The sequence below is a fragment of the Trachemys scripta genome, chromosome 14 (genome assembly GCF_013100865.1).
Source record: "Trachemys scripta elegans isolate TJP31775 chromosome 14, CAS_Tse_1.0, whole genome shotgun sequence".
Lineage (NCBI taxonomy): Eukaryota > Metazoa > Chordata > Testudines > Emydidae > Trachemys > Trachemys scripta.
This window is the reverse complement of record NC_048311.1, coordinates 1,561,524-1,581,245: the sequence shown is the minus strand read 5'-3', so window position 1 is coordinate 1,581,245 and position 19,722 is coordinate 1,561,524. Positions and strand designations below refer to the sequence as shown.

The 19,722-nt window shown below is 40.3% G+C and overlaps 1 protein-coding gene across 1 annotated transcript; it reads right to left on the bottom strand.

Annotated features, from left to right (window-relative positions):
- Window positions 1–15,112: 15,112 nt before the first annotated feature.
- On the bottom strand, window positions 15,113–16,045 carry LOC117887757 (olfactory receptor 5V1-like). Its single transcript, XM_034790480.1, has one exon. The coding sequence runs from the start codon at window positions 16,043–16,045 to the stop codon at window positions 15,113–15,115; it is 933 nt and encodes a 310-aa protein (XP_034646371.1).
- Between the last annotated feature and the right edge of the window lie 3,677 nt (window positions 16,046–19,722).

The window sequence follows — 19,722 nt, the reverse complement described above, 5'->3', positions numbered from 1 at the left end:
GCATTTGTGTGTTTTAAATAGACAAAATAGGCTGGATACACAAAAGGACTTAGGCGTCTAAAGTGGCAGTTAGGTGCCAAAGTCCCAGAATCTGGTCCTACTGGTATTCACAAATACCCTGCTCAGCTCTGATTAAGGGATAGTATGATGTAGGGCTCCCTCAGTCTCTCCTCTTGAAGCTGTTCCTCTATGGATAAATCATAAAAGAGGCAGTGCAGGGTTACTGTATACTTGGTCTTCTGCATCCGGGGTGACTATTCTAGCCACCAGGCTATAAAGGAATTTATTCTCTCTCTCTCTCTCTCTCTCTCTCTCTCTCTCTGTGCAATCTGTCCTTATGACTTCAATAGAGCTACAGCTGTGTTACACCAGCATGGGAACTGCCAGATTGGCTGCAATCAAACTATGGCCAATTTACAATAGCTGGACATCTGGCCAAATCTATGTAAATAATCTCCTTCTCCATTACAGTCTGACAGTTGTTCTAGACTATTATGTTGAAAACACTATTTAATATCTGTAGTATTTAATTGGATTCTTGTCTATTATAATCATTAGGATTTTTCAAAAAGAATAATAATCATAGAACAGGAAGGGACCTCAAGAGGTCATCTAGTCCAGTCCCCTGCACTCATGGCAGGACTAAGTATTATCTAGACCATCCCTGACAATGGTTTGTCCAACCTGCTTTTAAAAATCTCCAATGATGGTGATTCCACAACCTTCCTAGGCAATTTATTTCAGTGCTGAACCACTCTGAGAGTTAGGAAGTTTTTCTAATGCCCAACATAAATCACCCTTGCTGCAATTTAAGCCCATTGCTTCTTGTCCTATCCTCAGAGGTTAAGAAGAACAATTTTTCTCCATGCTCCTCATAATAACCTTTTATGTACTTGAAAACTGTTATCATGTCCCCTCTCAGCCTTCAGTTGAGGCCTAATCAGCGCACTGTAGAGCAGAAGAACTACTTCTCGTGTGTGCTGCTTACAACACTCCTCCTAATACATCACAGAATGATGCTTTTTTTGCAACAGCATTACACTGTTGACTCATATTTAGCTTGTGGTCTACTATGACCCCCAGATCCCTTTCTGCAGTACTCCTTCCTAGGCAGTCCTTTCCCTTTTTGTATGTGTGCAACTGATTGTTCCTTCCTAAGTGGAGTACTTAGCATTTGTCCTTACTGAATTTTATTCTATTTACTTCAGACCATTTCTCCAGTTTGTCCCGATCACTTTGAATTATAATCCTATCCTCCAATGCACTTGCAACCGCTCCCAGCTTGGTATCATCCGCAAACTTTATAAGTGTATTCTCCGTGCCATTATCTAATCATTGATGAAGATATTGAACAGAACCGGACCAAGAACCAATCCCTGCGGGACCCCACTAGTTATCCCCTTCCAACATGACTGTGAAACACTGATAACTAAACTCTGGGAACTGTTTTCCAATCAGCTATGCACCTACCTTATAGTAGCTCCATCTAGGTTGTATTTCTATAGTTTATGAGAAGGTCATGCGACACTGTATCAAGAAGAAATGAATGTGACCAGAAAACATTATCTCGACACAGTGACATAATTTTGAAAAGAGGGGCCTGATAGAAAATTAATTGGACTTTTCCTCCTAAGTCACTTAAACTCCAACTCAGTGGGATTTTTGACTCAGCTTTCTGCACATCTGAATATCAGCCTGTATATACAGTAGAGAACTTATCTTGCTCTCCTGGAAGTGAAAGGTTAATTGGACCTCAGTTATTAATGGAAAAGGGAATGAAATCAATGTTCTGTCCAATGTCAAAATTATGTTTGTCCCCATACGACCCTAAATAGAAATTAAAGTTTTCCTCCATTATCAGCTGATGAGACAAATGCCTAAGAAAAGAGATGGACCTTTAATTGAATCTGAATGCCAACATAGGCAGATTCTGTGCACAGGAAAATTCAATTCCAAGTGCATTTCCCAGAGAATGCCCCCCCACACACACACATACACACACAATCAATACAAACTACTGCACCAACTGGTCTCAGCTATCTTAGTGCTGCTGATAGAAAGAGAGAGAAAGAGAGAGCTGGGCGATTGAAGAAAATCATTTTTGCCAGCCATGGCCCCTGTGCTGTAGCTAAGTCTGTGTGAGCAGACTGCTGCAGCCAGGAAGACGTCAATGGGACTATGCAGAGACCCACCCCTAGATAAGAGGGGCAGAATCTGGCCTTTTGAAATGAAAAGGAAACAAAAAATAAAAAGGATTAAAAATATGAATCAACTCACTTGCCTTTTAAGTGCAGATCATAAATATGGTGAGATCATTCTGACCTGTGATTTTCTCTTTTCTTCGTCTATCTACCTCCTTATTGCTTTGTCTATCTAATCTGTCTGTCTCTGGAATACAGCATCCAAGGAGATCCAATATTCTTAACCCTACACACCTTGAGGGGTTTCACTGCTCTGGGTAAACAGTGGGAGTGAAGCAAAGAGCTTTTCCTTAGCTGACTCCAAGACTAGGTGCTGATTCTTGAGAGTTGTTTAAATGCTGTCTTCTTCCCCCTGGGACAATCCCTGGAGTTCACTCTCTGTAACAAGCTCCCAGTGACATTGTGCTGGGTCAGCCCTTAAGCAATGGTATATGGTACCCAAGAATGAGAACATTGAGGATTGGGTTATCATAGGATCCAAGTGATTTAGGTACCCAATCTCAGTGACAGTCAATTAAAAAAGCATGTATTTAGGCTCAGATTCTCAAAGTAGCTGAAGGACTTAGATGTGCAAACAGCAGCACATTTCCTCTCCCTAAGACTCCTTTGAAGGTCTTAGTCTTAATGTATAATTACCACAAGAGTGCAGCAGAGGAGAAAGAATGGGGAATGACCAGACATCCTTAAAAAAATCACCAATACCTGGATAAACAGGTTAAGGGATCAGAAAGGATCAAATAGACTGTATAAGATGGCAGGAAAGAACAGGAGATGAGACAAAGAAGGAGCTTTTCTGAATACAACTGGGTAAAATTTTTCAAACAAGTCGTTTATTCACTGAAAAATGCAGTTTGCTTGACCCTATACTATTTGTGAATTAGAAAAATAAAAGCCAAATTGTTTCATCCAGGGCCAAACAAACAAACAAAAAAACCAACTAAATTCACAAAGCAACACAGGGCACCTTAGTGCCTCCCCAGTACCTTTAACCTAGTGGTTAGGGAACTCACCTGGGTCATGGGAGATCCTCATGCAATTCCTTCTCTGTCTGATGTAGAGAAGAGATTTGAAGTTAGGTCTCCTATCTCTCAGGAAAGTGCTTTAATCTCTGTGCCATAGGCCTTGCTGGAAACCTAAGCCTAAGTAACCGTATTAACCAAACGCTTGGAATCAGAGTAGGCCTGTCTTTGACAGAATAGCAATGCACCAGGTAAGCCCATTCCTGACCAGAGAGGATGGTACATAACACACAGCTCTCTCGAGTAACAATGTAAACACATTCCTAAGAGATGGTACAAGAACACACTTACCCTTCATAAACATAAGGAGGGGATGACAGAATAACGGGTGAGGATGTTTTGTTCTAACTAGCAGGTACGAGTATAAGGGTGGTAAGTAACAACATCCGGAGTGTAATACGGCACTTGTTTGTATCAATGTATAAAAGGAGAAGTCCTATGAATGGCATCTTTGTATCGGCCGAGGGGACAGACCCTGGTGTTCTATCTTGTCACAGAAATACATGTGTTAGTGTCCCTGTGACACCTTGGACAGCGCACTTGTACCGTGCTTTGCTGACAATAAACCTGGCTGAGGGCCTTCGCTACAAAAACAAGCCTGTGGTTGTTCTTTATGAATAACATAGAGTTCTGCTGAATCGGTAAGCTGCATTCCCTGCTCGTGCAGCTGACACCGGAGATCCAAGAACAGCAGCACTGAGCAGCCTTAACAACTCTCCACAGCACTAACAACTTGATCTATAAGGTATTTTGGGGCAGGGCTTTCTCAGTCTCTCTTAAGTTGTTGTGCTGCTGAATTTAAAAAGCAAAACAAGAGCAGCAGAAACACCTGGCTCTAACGCAGCCATGGTGGCACGTAGAATGGGTTTCCATCTTGAATGGTCCTTTGCAAGTCTTCTTCATTTCACAAGAGTCAGGATGGAATGATTTAGGTTTCTGAAATCCCACAAAATTGCATCTTTCAATCTCATTCATGGTTGCACTCGTGCTCTACTTCCTTCTACCTCAGCTCTATAAACCTTCTGTAAAAGGATACAGTCTTCTGAACATTGTGCATACCCCCACCATTGCAGTCGTCTTCTTCTCAAGACTGCAACTTGCTGGGATCATTTAAGTATCTCCCTGTTTGTGACAAAATCAAATCTATGGATGTCAAGGATATGGCATAACTTTTGACACTGAAAACTGTTTAATTTCCTCTTCTCACCTGTTTCTCATGAATATGTTTCTGCTCCATTTAACAGGGTTGCCATCACTACCATATTGAATACTTGTCTCTTAGTTTTCACATCGACATTCTGCCTCCCAAACAGAGGCTTTTGAAGGTGCCGAAATGTCATTGGCACAAGACCCATCAGATGTGTGACTTCTTCAGATATAGAAACTCATGCTGTCAAACAACTACCCAGGTACAAAAACCTATTCACCCATTCAATGTGGTTGCCATCTATATGAACCATAAGCAGGTTATGAGTAACCCCATGGCAAAAGAAATTGCCCATCCAAATTATTTGTCAAAGCATTCAGAGAAATCAGGAGGACTTCACAAATAACTCAAGGCCAACATTCACTGCTAACATTTGACTGACTAATGAACAGCATGTGTCTATGCCTTTTTTAAGAGATCAGAAACTGCCCCGTACATTTCTGAACATTTCCTCATATGATTGCTATACATAATTTTGGATTGTATAATATGTTATGTCACAGTACACTATCAGCATTATTTCTCTTTGTTCCTCTCTGTGTGGCATCCATCCCTCCATCAGCATATACCTAACCTATCTATCTGAGTGACAAGATAGGTGAGCTAATATCTTTTACTGAGCCACTTCTGTTGGTGAAAGAGGCAACCTTTCGAACTACGCAGAATTTTTCTTCAGGTCATTGTGCAATGGGTAGGGCATCCTCTATGAGACAGATACTCCATATCTTGTGGACATGAAGTCAGCCAGCACCTCAAGGGAGCTAAACCTGCATTGGGAGGACATTGTTTTCCCTAGGAAAAGGATCATGGGGCTGGGAACCAGCAACTGGATAGTGACTCTCAGGGTCTGCTGAATGCGGTTTGCTCCTTACATGGGGCACATTGTAAAATGACTGTCACAGTTCAGACCAACTGCACTTGTATTCTTCCTCTATGGTCCAGCCAGAGCACCCACTCTCAGGGTTCCCACTTCCCAGCCGTTGCCTATCTTAAGAGGAGACCCACATGTCTCTCCCAGCTGGGGTGGGTATTTTGAGGATGACCAGTTCCCAGTCTTCAATTTGTTATTTCCAGCAAAAGATATCCTGCCTAACAGACCAGCTTCACTTCTCTCCTTACAGACGCTAAAGAGGATAATTGCTATGTTTTTAAGTTACCACACAGCTCTTTCTAAGCAAGCATGTTTTTATTCATTATTTCTTACTACAGAGAAAACATATTAAAAATAATAAAAGAATCTACACACATGCTAATAAGCGTACCAGTGATCACCCCAACTACAGCCTGGGCTCTGGTAGAAGCTCTCCTTCAATCCCCTCCCAGGATTTTTCCTGATGTTTCAAGTAAATCACATCCTCAGCTCAGGACAAGAACAACTCCTGACTCTGTGAGTGACTTATTTATCCACTTTGGCTCTTTGAAGAGACCTTGAAAATGTAATCAGCCAGACAATAGGTCTCTGCTCAAAGTGCGGGTTCAAAATGAGGGATTCCAGAGGAGTCAGTCACATTCCCTTCCTCCCTCCCCTAGAATTTCCTTGAAAATCCACTTCACATGTCTTGTCCCCAAATGTCCTTTGACGTTCCTAATGTCTCCCAGAGATTGCACTAATCAGAACTTCCTCCTAAATGAGCTCCATAAAATACTGTAATAGTACATAAATATTTGCATTTTAATACAACCAACTTCAAATATATTTACCTTAATTCAATAAGGTTTAACTTAATTCATTAAGGTTTCTGCAGGATTTTAAATGACAATTTCATATCTGTCACAGTGACAATCTTGAAATATAGTGTCTCAACCTTTTACTGCACGTACTGGACTCAATTCTTCTTCTAGCCTTACTCCCATCTATATGGGATTGGCTTTTTGTGTCCTTCTAATCCATTCCAGTCTGTCTTGAATGCTATTCCTCGGAAACTCTTCAGGTAATCAAATCCTTTACTGTGACATCCATCCACCTACCCTTCTCTTACCATCCCCTTCTAAATTTAACCCCCTGTTATCCGATCTTCTTTTCACATGGCCAAACCCTCTAAGCCTTGAATCCCTCAGCATTTCTATAACTGGTACCACCCTCACACTTCCCCTACTTTGTTCATTCCAAACCTTTTCTATCTTTATAACTCCGAGCACCCATCTTAATGGTTTTCTTTCCACTGTCTTCAAGATCTGCTCCTGTCTCTTGCTCAGTACCCAGCATTCAGAGCCCTACCAAAATGCAGCCCTAATTACCTACTTGTAGATCTCACTCTTCACTTCAATAGGCTTCGTGAAACCTCAAATGTTCATATCAATATTCACATAGTGCCCAGTCTTGCAAAAGGCTCACTCCAGTGAACAGGTAGAACAAATGAGTAATTGAAATTAAGTGTGAGTATGGACCACTGCCATCACTGTGAATCTGTCTGCAGGATTGGGGTCATACATAGTGTTGTTTGGGCTGAAGCCTGCAGGTGGTCTAAAAGTGAAAGTCCTGCTATCCTCAGCTGGATATCTACATGCAGAAAGGCTATGGGGATCTGTCCATTTAGTCTAAACACTCAAGTGCATGCAGTATCATGTCTTTAGAGAAGAAGAAATGCACAAAAACCAGAATAGCTGAATGGAAAAAGCCCATTCAGGCAGGTCATCCTTTCTTTCTTTCTTTCTTTCTTTCTTTCTTTCTTTCTTTCTTTCTTTCTTTCTTTCTTTCTTTCTTTCTTTCTTTCTTTCTTTCTTTCTTTCTTTCTATAGAATCTGCATAAGATGATGGGGGTGATTTGGTGCAGCAATGTTGCGATGGTTTTCCATGCATGTGCAGATGATATGAAGGAGACACATGGTTAGACTGTGGAACTCCTTGCCACAGGGATACGCTGAGACCATAAATGTAGCAAGATTCAAAAAGAGATTGGGTAATAAAAATATCCAGAGTTATTATGATTAATTATGATAACATTACTGGAAGGGATACTAAATATCATGTCTATTGTGAGCTTCTTGAATCTTCCTCTGAACATCTGTTCCTGGTCCCTGTCAGAAATGGGATAGCAGATTTAGATAGCAGGTCCATCTCAGCATGGCTATTTTTATGGCTCTGTGACACAGACAATGACATGACAAGAAGAGAGCCGTGTTCTTCAGTAGCATCCTTGTCCCAGAGATCTCAAAATACTTTATGTGCATTAATATATAAACATCTGCAATACATCTGCCCATTTATTTTCCTCAAATTACAGAAGATTTTTACTATCAAGCATCTATTAAACACCAACCAACTTCTAGTCTTTGTGCTGAAGATAAAATTCAAGGAAATCCTTGACCCAAAGGACCTAAATATAACAAATACATAATAATAAAAGAAGAAGTGGTATTTCCAGGTTCTTTATTTTATATTACAATTAGGTGAGATTAATACCTTGTCATGTTTGGTTCTGTACAAATGTTAGAGATGGTCAGAAAAAGAAATTTTCATCACTTAGTAAATTCCATATTTCAACATTTGTTTTAAACCCAAAATAGGTCAGAAAGTTGAAATGTCAACATTTTTGTGAAAGGAAAAATCATAAAATATTTGAATGCAGAAATATCTAAACATTTCATTTTGTCCATTGTGATTGAAACAAACCATCCTTTTGAAGTGTCAATTTCATTCTCAATCAATATTTTGATCTAAATTACATTCAGATGAGTATTTTTGTCATTTTAAATCGAAATGTCAACTCAATTTTTTTTCAGCTTGACATTTTGAAAGAAAATCTATGATTTAATTTTGAGGGGTCAAATTGAAATAAAATTTTTGTTTAGATTTTCCCCATGCAAAAATCAAATATTTTACTTCAAAATTCAGATTTTCCAGCAAAAAAAAAAATCTATCATGATGTAACCACACTTTGAAATTGGAAAAAACAATGATGGTAAAAATGTTCACCAGAACTAACAAACTTAAAAGTGCCCATGATTGCTGCCATGAAGAATTGACAGTACAACAGAGTGATGCACAGTAAGCAGGACACCCTGAAAAAAAAATGAGTAGCTAAATAGAGCTATTATTTATTTAGTAAGCAGGTTGCAAAAGTTTTGAATTTGGATAACAAAGACGGACATAGTTTTCTCCATGAAAATAGTTCCATTGTTCAACAAGTTATATTTATTTTGTGTGAAGAATCTGAAAGAAGAAATTCTCCCTGTGAAAATGGAGCAGAGGGTGGTGTCTTTCTTAAATGGGACAAAAAGTGCATGCCATCAATACTAGGATGGGATGGGAAGAGTGATGGAAGTCGGCACATGTATGGAATCTTGGCTGAACACACTGGACAGGGAAGGAAGAGATCAGGCTTCCATGTCTTGCTCTCCACAGACTTTCTGGCTGACCTTGGGCAGGAGGCTGGGACTAAATTATTCCTATCCAATAGGAGTTGGGCACCTGACTCCCCTAAACTCTTTTGAATAACTCAACCTATTGGTTGACTCTTCATTTATGCCAGACCGTATGTCTAGAAGTCAAACATTGGCAACGGCTGAATTCAAAGTCATATCTGAGATCCTCAGTTGGCAGGTATCAGAGTAGCCCTGTTTATTTCAGTGGAGCTACACTGCTTTTCACCAGCTGGGGTTATGCATCTAAAGGTGAATTGCACTTGGGTGCAGACCAGCAGCACCACTTCCCACTATGTTTGTGATGTCAGTGGACATTCAGCGATACACAGGGCTTTCCAGCTCGACAGTGAGTGAAATTTGAGGAAAACAAAATCACTTTAGAATACGAAAACTATGGTCACAGCCTCATGTGATGTAAATTCATGTACCTACATTGACTTAATGGCACCATGTCAATTTACACCATTGGGTAGGTTCACAAAGGGACATAGGTGTTGTGATGCTGAGCATTGCAGTGATTAACTTTGAAGTGCCTGGAAAACTCATAGAGATCCACAAAGCCAGAATTTGTCACCCTGGCTCCCTCCACAATGGAAGAGGAGAGATAGGTGCCTATGAATGGGATTTGAAAAAGCCATCTTGATTGGTGGGTCACATCCTAAATTAGCCAATGGGAGATGCTGAGGAGATAGGTGTGCCCTAACGACCCCAATTTTTCAAGGTGTGCATTACCTTAATCCCCAGGACGGAAACACTTTTTCTGCTTGGGATTCCCATCTGGGAACCCTCTAACCCCAACTAAGGTGTATTTTTCAATAAGCCGGAGTGTGGTGGGACAGAGAAGACTGAGAAGGAATTAGGAGGAAGAAGTCCCTCCTTAGTTTTAGCTCAGTGGTTGTGGTAGTCACCCAAGAGAAGTAGACCCCGGTTCAATGGCCTGATGAGAAGAGATTTAAGAACACTGACACTACTTGAGAGGGTTGAATTTCCTCCAACATTTTCCCTACAGCTGTTTTCACCTCCTTGTTTTTCAGGCTGTAGATGATGGGATTTAACATGGGGGTCAAAATGCTCTACTGGATGGAGAACATTTCATCCAGAATCATAGAGACTGAGCTGGGCTTTGGCTTATTCTTCCTGACAGGTTTTGTCCGGTACACAATCACAATAAATTGGGAGCTACAGGTGGAGAAGGCTTTACGCCTGCCATCCACAGAGTGTATCCTCTGGATGGTGGAGATGATGTGAATGTAGGAGACCAGGGTGAGGAGGATGGAGCTCAACCCAAATATCACAGCATAAGTAAGAAGCAGCACTTGATTTGTGAGAGTCTCAGTTCAGGACAGTTGTAACAGAGGAGGAAGCTCCACGTAATGCAATGGGTCACAGATGGCGCAGAGTCTTGCATCTGAAGAAGTGAGGTTCTTACCCACGAAAGCTTATCCTCCCAGTACTTCTGTTAGTCTCAAAGGTGCCACAGGACCCTCTGTTGCTTTTTACAGATTCAGACTAACACGGCTACCCCTCTGATAGATGGCAGAGTAGCGGTCATAAGCCATAGCTGAGAGAATGAAAGCTTCAGTACCAGCTTAGAGGATAAAGAAGAAGATCTGGGCAATGCAGCCCTTCATAGAAATAATTTTGTGCTCTGCTAGGAAGTTCATCAGCATATTAGGCACCATGACCGAAGAATAGCAGATATCAACAAAGGATAAATGGAAGAGGAAGAAGTTCATGGGACTGTGAATGTGAGAATCAGCCCTTATCACCAGCATGTACACCATGTTCACTGAAAGGGTGATTAGGTAAATAACTAAAAAAACAAGGAAGAGGAAAATCTGCATCTGTGGGTCACTGGAAAATCCCAGGAGGATAAATTCAGTCACTGTGGTTTGATTTTTCATTGGTATTTGTACAGGAGAACTGTGACCTGGAAGACAAGAAAAAAGAAATGAAATTAACATTTATAATAAAAATAAATTGAAACAGCATGTGGAGTTCATCTGATCAGCCCTATTGAAGAAAGCCCTATTCCATCCTGTAAATGTGTGCTTTTAATAGATTAAATTTAGAGAGAGAGAGAGAAGCTGGATGGAATTTATGTATTTTAAATAGACAAAATGGGCTGGATACAGAAAAGGACTTAGGCACCTAACTGCCACTTTAGATACCTAAAACCCAGACTCACGCCCCACTGGGATTCACAAATACCCTGCTCAGCTGGGATTATGGAACAGGCTGTTGTGGAGCTCCCTCAGTCTCTCCTCTTTAAGCTGAGTTAGAGAGATATTGCAGTAGATGTCCTGCATACTGGGTCTCCTGCATCCACGGTGAGTGCTCTAGCCATGAGGCTATAAAGTTACTCACTTTTTCTCTCTCTCTCTGTGTCTATGTCACTCCCTCTCTCTGGCCTCGTGTCTCTAAGATGGCCCAGTGACTTCCTGGAGTCACAACAGATTTACACCAGCAGGGGATCTGGTCAATTATCTCTTTGTCTATTATTTTCTGTCTATTGTTTTAGACTGTTTTGTTGAAAATTCTATTTATTATCTGTGGTATCTTATTGGATTCATTGAGGAATTTTCAAGAAGAAGAAGAAGAAGGAGAAGAAAGGAATGTGCCGACAAACATTTTCTAGTCACAGTGACATAATTTTGGAAAGAGGGGCTTGATAGAAAATAAGTAACTTAGGACCAAAAGTTGCACTAAAACTCTTTTGAAAATCTGACTCAATGGTACTTTGATTCATTGCTTTGCACATCTGAATGTCAGGCTGCACATACAGAAGAGAATCTATTCTGCCCTCATGGAAGTGAGTGGCTTTTATTACATCATTTTTTAAATAGAAATAGGAATTAAGTCAATATTCTCGCCAATGTCCAATCTATGTTTGTCTTATACCTTTCTTATACCTTGAATTAAGTAATGCTGCCACCACCCAGTGATTTAAACAAACATTTTAGGGAGGGCCATTTGGAGCCCTACCTTCCACAAATATCCCCCCAAGTCTCTACACCCCTTTTTCTGGGCAGGCTTGACAATAATCCCCCAAACCCTACATCCCCTTTCCTGGGGAGGCTTGAGAATATATTCTCACCAATTGGTACAGGTGAACACAGATCCAAACCCTTGGATCTTAAAACAATGAAAAATCTATCAGGTTCTTAAAAGAAGAATTTTAATTAAAGAAAAGGTAAAGGAATTACCCATATAAAATCGGGATGGTAAGCACTTTACAGAGTAACAAAAGACTCAAGAACATAGAGGATCTCCCCTCTAGGCAAAACCTTAAAGTTTCAAAACCAGGGATAAACCTCCCTCCTTCTACAAAGGAAATCACAAGCCAAAATAAAAGTAAGCTAACGCATTCCTTCGCTACTACTTACTAATACTAATGGAGTTGGATTGCTTGCTTTCTTGATATGTCTCCGGCAAGCAAACAGAACAGACAGACAAAGCCTTCCTTCCCCCCCGCCCAATTTGAAAGTATCTTGTCCCATTATTGGTCCTTTTGTCAAGTGTCAGCTATGTTACCTGAGCTTCTTAACCTTTTACAGGTAAAAGAGGAATTAATCCCTTACAGGGTAAAGAGGGATTTTCTGCTACCCTTAGCTGTATGTTTATGACACAGGCTCAGATTTTCAAAGTGTCCTAGGAGCTAGACACCCAAAGAGCAAACCATTGAATCTCCCATACGCTCCTTTAAAGATGCTAGGCATAATGAAAATGGAACAAATAGATTACATGAGGTGTCAGGAAAAAATAGATGATGAGAATAAGCAGCAGCTATATTGTGCAGAGCTGGACAAAATTTGTCAGAATATTTTTTTTTGTGAAAAAATTAACAGTTTTGGTTGACCACATATTATTTGCAAATTTGACACCTATTCACCAAATATTTTCATGCAAGGGGAAAAAGAAAGTCTACATTGACAGCCCGGCATATGGAACCCTAGCACTCACATTAACACCTTGTGTCTATTGATTGCGGTATTCGTATGTGGGAGAAACTCATTCACTCATTCTTCTGATTTTCTTTTCACATGGACAAACCATCTATGCCACGATTCCCGAAGCTTTTCTATAACTGATACCAATTTAACATTTCCCCTACTTCATTCATTCCAAACATGTCTATCCATGGAACTCCAAGTATCCATCTTTACATTTTCATTTTCATTGTATTCAAGATCTGCTCCTGTCTGTTCCTCAGTGCCTAGAATTCAGAGCCCTCTGAAAGTGCAGGTGTTATTGATATCTTGCAGATCTCACTTTTCAATTTGGAAGGATTAGTGAAAATACAAATGCTCATATAAATAGGCATATAATGCCCAATCCAGCAAGAACTTTACTCCTGTGAATATGTTGTACACATGAATAATTTTATTGAAATTAAGTGAGAGTATGGACTCCTAGCACCAGTGTGAATCTGTCTGCAGGATGGGGATCATGCATAATGTTGATTAGATTCAGTCCTGCAGGTGGTCTATAAGTGGAAGTCTTGTAAGTTTCAGTTGGAGTTCTGAATGCAGACAGGCTGTAGGGGTATGTCCATTGAGACTAAACATTCAACTGCATGCAGTATCACATCTATAGAGAAGAAGAGATTCACAAAAACATAATAGGGAAATGAATAAGCCCATTCAGTGGAGACCTCCTCTCTTTCTTCCTGTAGGATTTTCATAAGGTGAGGTTGATGGTTTAGTGAACCACTGTTGGGTGGGTGTTCCATGCATGTGCTGATGTCATGAAGAAGACACACAATAGGACAGTGGAACTTCTTGCCACAGAGCGACTTTGAAGACCAAAATTGTAGCAATATTCAGATAAGGTTTAGATAAGACAAATATTCAGGGTTATTATAATTAATTATGGCAACATATTTTGAAGGGATATTAAACATCATGTTTCAGGGATTAAGCCACATAACCCAGTCACTGTCCCACATTAAACAGTTTTAAACAAGGTTCAGAATTCGGTTTGCAGAGACCTCAGTCTGTTTAGTACCTTGGCAAACATACCTTTAAAAATCTCTTTTTATAACCTTTTATTAAAGACAAGAAGTAAAAATGCATTTAAAATGTAAAATATTAAATCAGGCTTTCATTTTAACAACATCCTTTGTTCCCTTTTTATTGAGCTGGAGACAGTTTTTTTTTAAAAAGCAATTAAATAAGCTCATGGAGGATAGGTCATCAATGGCTATTAGTCCAGAAGGCCAGAGAGGCAACCCCATGTTCTGGGTGTCCCTAAACCTCTGACTGCAGGAAGCTGGGACTGGACGACAGGGGATGTATCACTCGATAATTGTCTTTTTTGTTCATCCCCTTTGAAGAATCTGTCACTGGCCATTGGCAGAAAAATGATACTGGGCTAGATGGACCTTTAGTCTGACCTGGGATGGTCTTTCATTTGTTCTTATGTTCTAACATGATAATAGGTGGTTCCCTAGTCAATGGGAGATGCTGAGGAGAGGGGTGTGTTCTAAGCCCTGCCGTTGTCAAAGAGTTCAGTCCCCATATCCCCGTGAGCAAGACAAATCTATCTGCTTGTCATTCTCAGCTAGGAACCCTCTAACCCCACTTAAGGGTTTTTTTACATGAAGCTGGGGCGGGATGTGGGAGGGCCCCGCTTCAAGTGCCTGATAAAGAGACAGGATTTAAAGAGGGGATCTCTCCCCACCCATGTGGATGCCCTAACCACCGGGATACGCTCGTGTGTGTCTCTCTCTAACTCTCCTGTTGAAGGCTAAGTTCCTTTGTGGATCTAGCCCTCCCTGGGGAATAAACCCATTGGCTCCAATGCTTATTATATTATCCTTATTAATTATTATTTAAAATAATTGAGATTTTAGTAGGATAGAATAAGATAACTGATATTAAATGGAGTTTCAAGAAATTAGTCAAAAAAACAAAAGAACAGAGATTAATAGATGAAGAGATTCTTTTTATAGAATTGGTCAGAATCTCAGCTGGCATACATTGGCCATAGATCCCCTGAAGTCAGTGGACCAGACTAAAGAGATATGGAGATAGAGGAAAGGAAGAAATATGTGAATGACTTTATAGCCCAGTGCTCAGAGCACTCACTCTGGATTTAGGAGACCCAAGATCCAGTCCCCCGTGCTCTAGTGACTCTTGTACAACTGGGAATCTGGCCCGCTGACTACAATGGAGCCACACACATTTAGGCCAACTGAGGTTTTGTCCCAACGTGTCCGTCAGTTACCTGAGCTGAAAATTTCCCAAACACAAGTTATCCACAGTTCTATGCTCTCTGATGTAAACATATGTAATTTAATTTATTTAAGATCATCAACATTACTTGAGAAACTTTAATTTTCCCAACATTTTCCTTAGAGCTGTTTTCACCTCCTTGTTTTTCAGGCTGTAGACGATGGGGTTTAACATGGGGTTCAAGACACTGTATTGAATGGAAAATATTTCATCGAGCACTTCAGAATAGACTGAGCTGGGTTTTGTGTACTGGAAAAAACCTGTCAGGTACATCAAGCCAACAACAATAAGGTGGAAGCTGCAGGTGGAGAAGGGTTTACGCCTGCCCTCCGCAGAGCATATCCTCATGACGGTGGAGATGATGTGAATGTAGGAGATCAGGGTGAGGAGGAAGGAGGTTGATGCAAATATCACAGCAGAAGTAAGAAGCACCACTTGATTGGTGAGGGTCTCAGTACAGGACAGTTGTAACAGAGGAGGGAGTTCACAGCTGAAATGATGGATTTCGTTGTACCCACAGAAATGCAACTTCAAAGTAAAAACAGTATTAAGAAGGGCATAAAAGAAGCCCGTGGTCCATGCCCCACTCATCAACAGAACACAGATCCCTTTGCTCATTCTCTCCATGTAACGCAATGGGTCACAGATGGCAGCATAGCGGTCATAAGCCATGGCTGAGAGAATGAAAACTTCAGCACCACCTGAGAGGAGGATGAAGAACATTTGAGTAATGCAGCCATTGACAGAAATAGTTTTGTGCACTGCTAGGAAGTTCATTAGCGTGTTTGGCACCGTGACCGAAGAATAGCAGATATCAAGAAAGGATAAATGGAAGAGGAAGAAGTACATAGGGGTGTGAAGGTGAGAATCAGCTCTTATGACCACCATGATCACTATGTTACCACCCAGAGTGATTAGGTATATAACTAAAAACACTGAGAAGAGGAAAATCTGCATCTGTGGGTCACTGGAAAGTCCCAGGAGGATAAATTTGGTCACTGTGGTTTGATTTTCCATTGATATTTTTTCAGCAAAACTAGGACCTATAAGACAAATAAATAAATAAAATTAACTCAGATCATAAAAGTGAATTAAACTGTCATCTACAGGTCATCTCTTCAGTAGGATGAATATAAAGAGAGCCCTATTCTATCATGCAATATATATATCTATTTTTTGTAAAGAGACAAGATTTAGAAAACCAACAGCCATAATCTGGCTGGAATTTGTCTGTTCTACAATGACAAAATGGGCCAGATTCAAAACAGGACTTAGATCCCTAACTGCCACTTTAAGCCACTAAATCACAAAATCGGGTCCCACAGGTATTCACAAAATCCCCGTCCAGCTGGGACTAAGGGACAGTCTGATGCGGGCCTCGCTTAGGCTCTCCTGTTGAATCTGTTCCACTGTGGTTAAATAATGAAAGAAGCATTAGAGAAAGTGGACTGAATACTGGATCTCCTGCATCCAGGGTGAGAGCCCTAACCACCAGAAATTTGCTTGTTTGCAGTTTATTTCTGACCTATTAACTCTTTAATCTGTCTCTCTAACTTCAGCAGAGATATAGCTGTTTTTACTCCAGTTGGGTATCTGGCCCCTTCATTCCAGTGAAGCTATGGCTGATTCACACCCACTGAATCTGGGATCTGGCCAATTCTATAAGTACCTCTTTGTCTACTACATTTTGTAGAGCAGTAGTTTTTGACCTTTTTTCATTTGCGGACCCCTAAAAATGTAGGTGCAGATCCTTTGAAAATCTTAAACATGGTCTATGGACCACCAGGGGTCTGTGGACCACAAGTTCAAAACCACTGTTGTAGAGTATTTGATATCTATAGTATATTATTGGATTTATCCCTATTAAAATATCTAGGATTTAAACAATAATAAGAAATAATAATAATAAACCTCTAAGACCTAGAAATACTTGTTTGGGCATAGGCTGGCAACCCAATACAGAGAACACAGGCAAATCGATAAATATTACAAATGCCATAAAGAGGGCCTCAGAAGACCTTAGCTTTATGACAGGCTCCTCCACTGCCAAGTTGTGTGCATGGAAGTGGGTAACCCCAGGCTGATATAATGCAATTGTCCAAACAATTCAAGAAAACCAGAGATAATTTTCAGCCAAAGAGTGAAAAGGACTCTTAGATCCCTTATTGGTTTGCACTAAGGTTGGATTTTGGCAAAACCAGAAGAGAGAGGCTGGAGGACATGAATGCGCCAAAACTTGAAGAAGAGAAACGACAACACCGAGAAAGAAATGACTGAGCATAGACTCACTGGACAATTGAGAGGTTAATAGCAAAGAGGAGTTATTTATGCAAATGGAGACGGAAAGCTTGAAAAGGGAGATTAGTCATGTTGACCCACATGCAACCATTTTGGTACAGCAATGACACAGGATAAACAGTAGTATGGCACAGTGCCGTGGAGATCAAGTGCAATCAAGGGGATAAGTAAAAATTTGACATCCAAACAAGAAAACTGCTAGTGATGCAATGAGTATTGAATAGCAATAAAAACACAGAGAAGACATCCAACAGTGTGATACAGGAAAAATATCTGCTATCCATGGAGGAAGAAGTTGATAATCAAGAGGACAACATCAAAACATATTAAAAGTGAGACAGAGAAAAAGATCATCTGGTGGTGATAAAAAGCAATGACTGAGAGTGCATTCCAGCCCAAGAAATCATGAAAGATAGTAGAAATGAAATCCCCACAGAAAATCTCCAAAGTTTTACACAAAAATGAGTGCATGGACAGTGGTGGAGAGAGATCAAACCTGTTAGGGGTAGAAGATGCATAAAGTAATGGCTTCTAGAAGGATATTGGAAAAGAGACAGAGAACCTCAATATGAGTGCACAAGAGGAATCCTTAAGAGTTATTTACATGGAAGAAAGATCAAGCAACAAAAAATAATTGAAATTCACAATGTGTTCTGAAAAGGAAGAGACTGGCTAGGAGAGAACACACACATGAGGCCACCAAGTTCCTGCACTGGAGTCTCTGTGGAAGTACATATTTAAACGCATTGTGTGTTATTACAACCACCAAACCAGAAGCGCTCTAGAGAATGAAGAGGCTAAGATTTTATTTGATCTGGAAATTTTCACAAACTGAGCAGTGCAGAAAAAGATGCCAAATATTAATATATATCACCATACTAGCAGATAGTGTCATAAAAAAGAAACAAAAAAGACAAGATATCAAAGTATGAAGAACACATCCACACAGTAAATTATTTATGGAAAAATAGAACACAGATGATCCCAGCGATTATTGGAATACTTAGTGATCCTTAAGGGTCTGAATGAGCAGCTGAAGAACACGTGAGGAGTGCAAGACATCATGGTCAGTGACTTCCAGCAGACAGAGCTCTCAGACACTGCGAGAATGTTATGGAAAGTCAAAAGAAAATGAAAGCATTTGATCATCTAAAATGTAGGAATTGTGCAGAGGGTTTGACAAAACTCCTGACTACCCAAACCTACTGACTCAGTGCACAAAGGATTTATTGGTGACTTATGGGGATACATTTTAGACAGTAACTTTTCCCTTTTGATGCTTAAAGATCTTGTATATTGTGAAAGCTATTTGTTAAAAAAAAATCCCCTATTTAATACTGAGGGACAGTAATAATGATCAAAATAAATGAACACTCTCTAGGAACGCTAACATGATTTTAAAAGGAGGGATCTGATTGTAAGTTAATGGGAGTTTTGTTCCTAAGTCACTTAAACTCAACCCAATGAGATTTTTGACTCAGGATCCTGCACATTTGAATATCAGGCTGTTCCTACCTGAGAGAATCTCTCCTGCCCTAATGGAATTGACATTGATTTGTAGTGGAAATGGGAATGAAGCCAATGTTCTGTCCAATGGCAAATCAATGTTTATACCATATGTATCCCAGAGAGAAAATACATCTTTTCCCAACTATCAGCTAATCAGACAAATGTTCGAGCAAAGTGATGGACCTTGCCTAAGTGGTAACAAAGGCTCTGTGCACAGTGAAACCAAAAGCTAAGTGTCTTCTCTAGAGAATGCCCTGCCCCAATCTACTCACCCTCCAACACACAGACTCCAAAAGTAGAAACTACTGTTATCCTGCACCAGCTGATCTCAGTTTTTCAGTGCTGCCTTGAGAAACACAGAGAGAGAGAGAGAGAGAGAGAGATGGCTGGATTGCCAGCCATGACCCCTATGCTGCTCCTGACTCTGTGTGAGCCAACTGCTGCATTCAGGCAGAAATCAAAGGGACTCTGCAGAGAGACCCACCCCTAGATAAGGGGTAGGGGTAGAACTTGGTCCTTTGAAATTAAAAGGAAAATAAAAGATTACAATGAATAAAAACATGAATCAACTCACCTGCCTTTTAATGTAGATCATAAAGATGGTGAGATCATTCTGACCTGTGATTTTCTCTATTTGTTTTCTTAGTCTATCTACTAACTTACTTATTTGTCTGTCTAATCTCTCTCTCTCTGCCTCTGGGAAACAGCATTTAGGACATCAAATATTTTTTTTATGAGGAGCAGTGAGACCCTTCAAGTGTTATCAGTGGGAGTGGTACAAAGACCCTTTCCTTAGCAGACTCCAAGACTAAGAGCTGATTTCTTGACAGCTATTTAAATGCTGTCTTGTTCCCCCTGGAGCAAGATCCCTGAAGTTCACTCTCTGT

What these genes read in the sequence shown, in the direction of transcription:
- LOC117887757 (XM_034790480.1), bottom strand. Translation starts at nt 16,045, where the DNA reads ATGGAAAATCAAACCACAGTGACCAAATTTATCCTCCTGGGACTTTCC.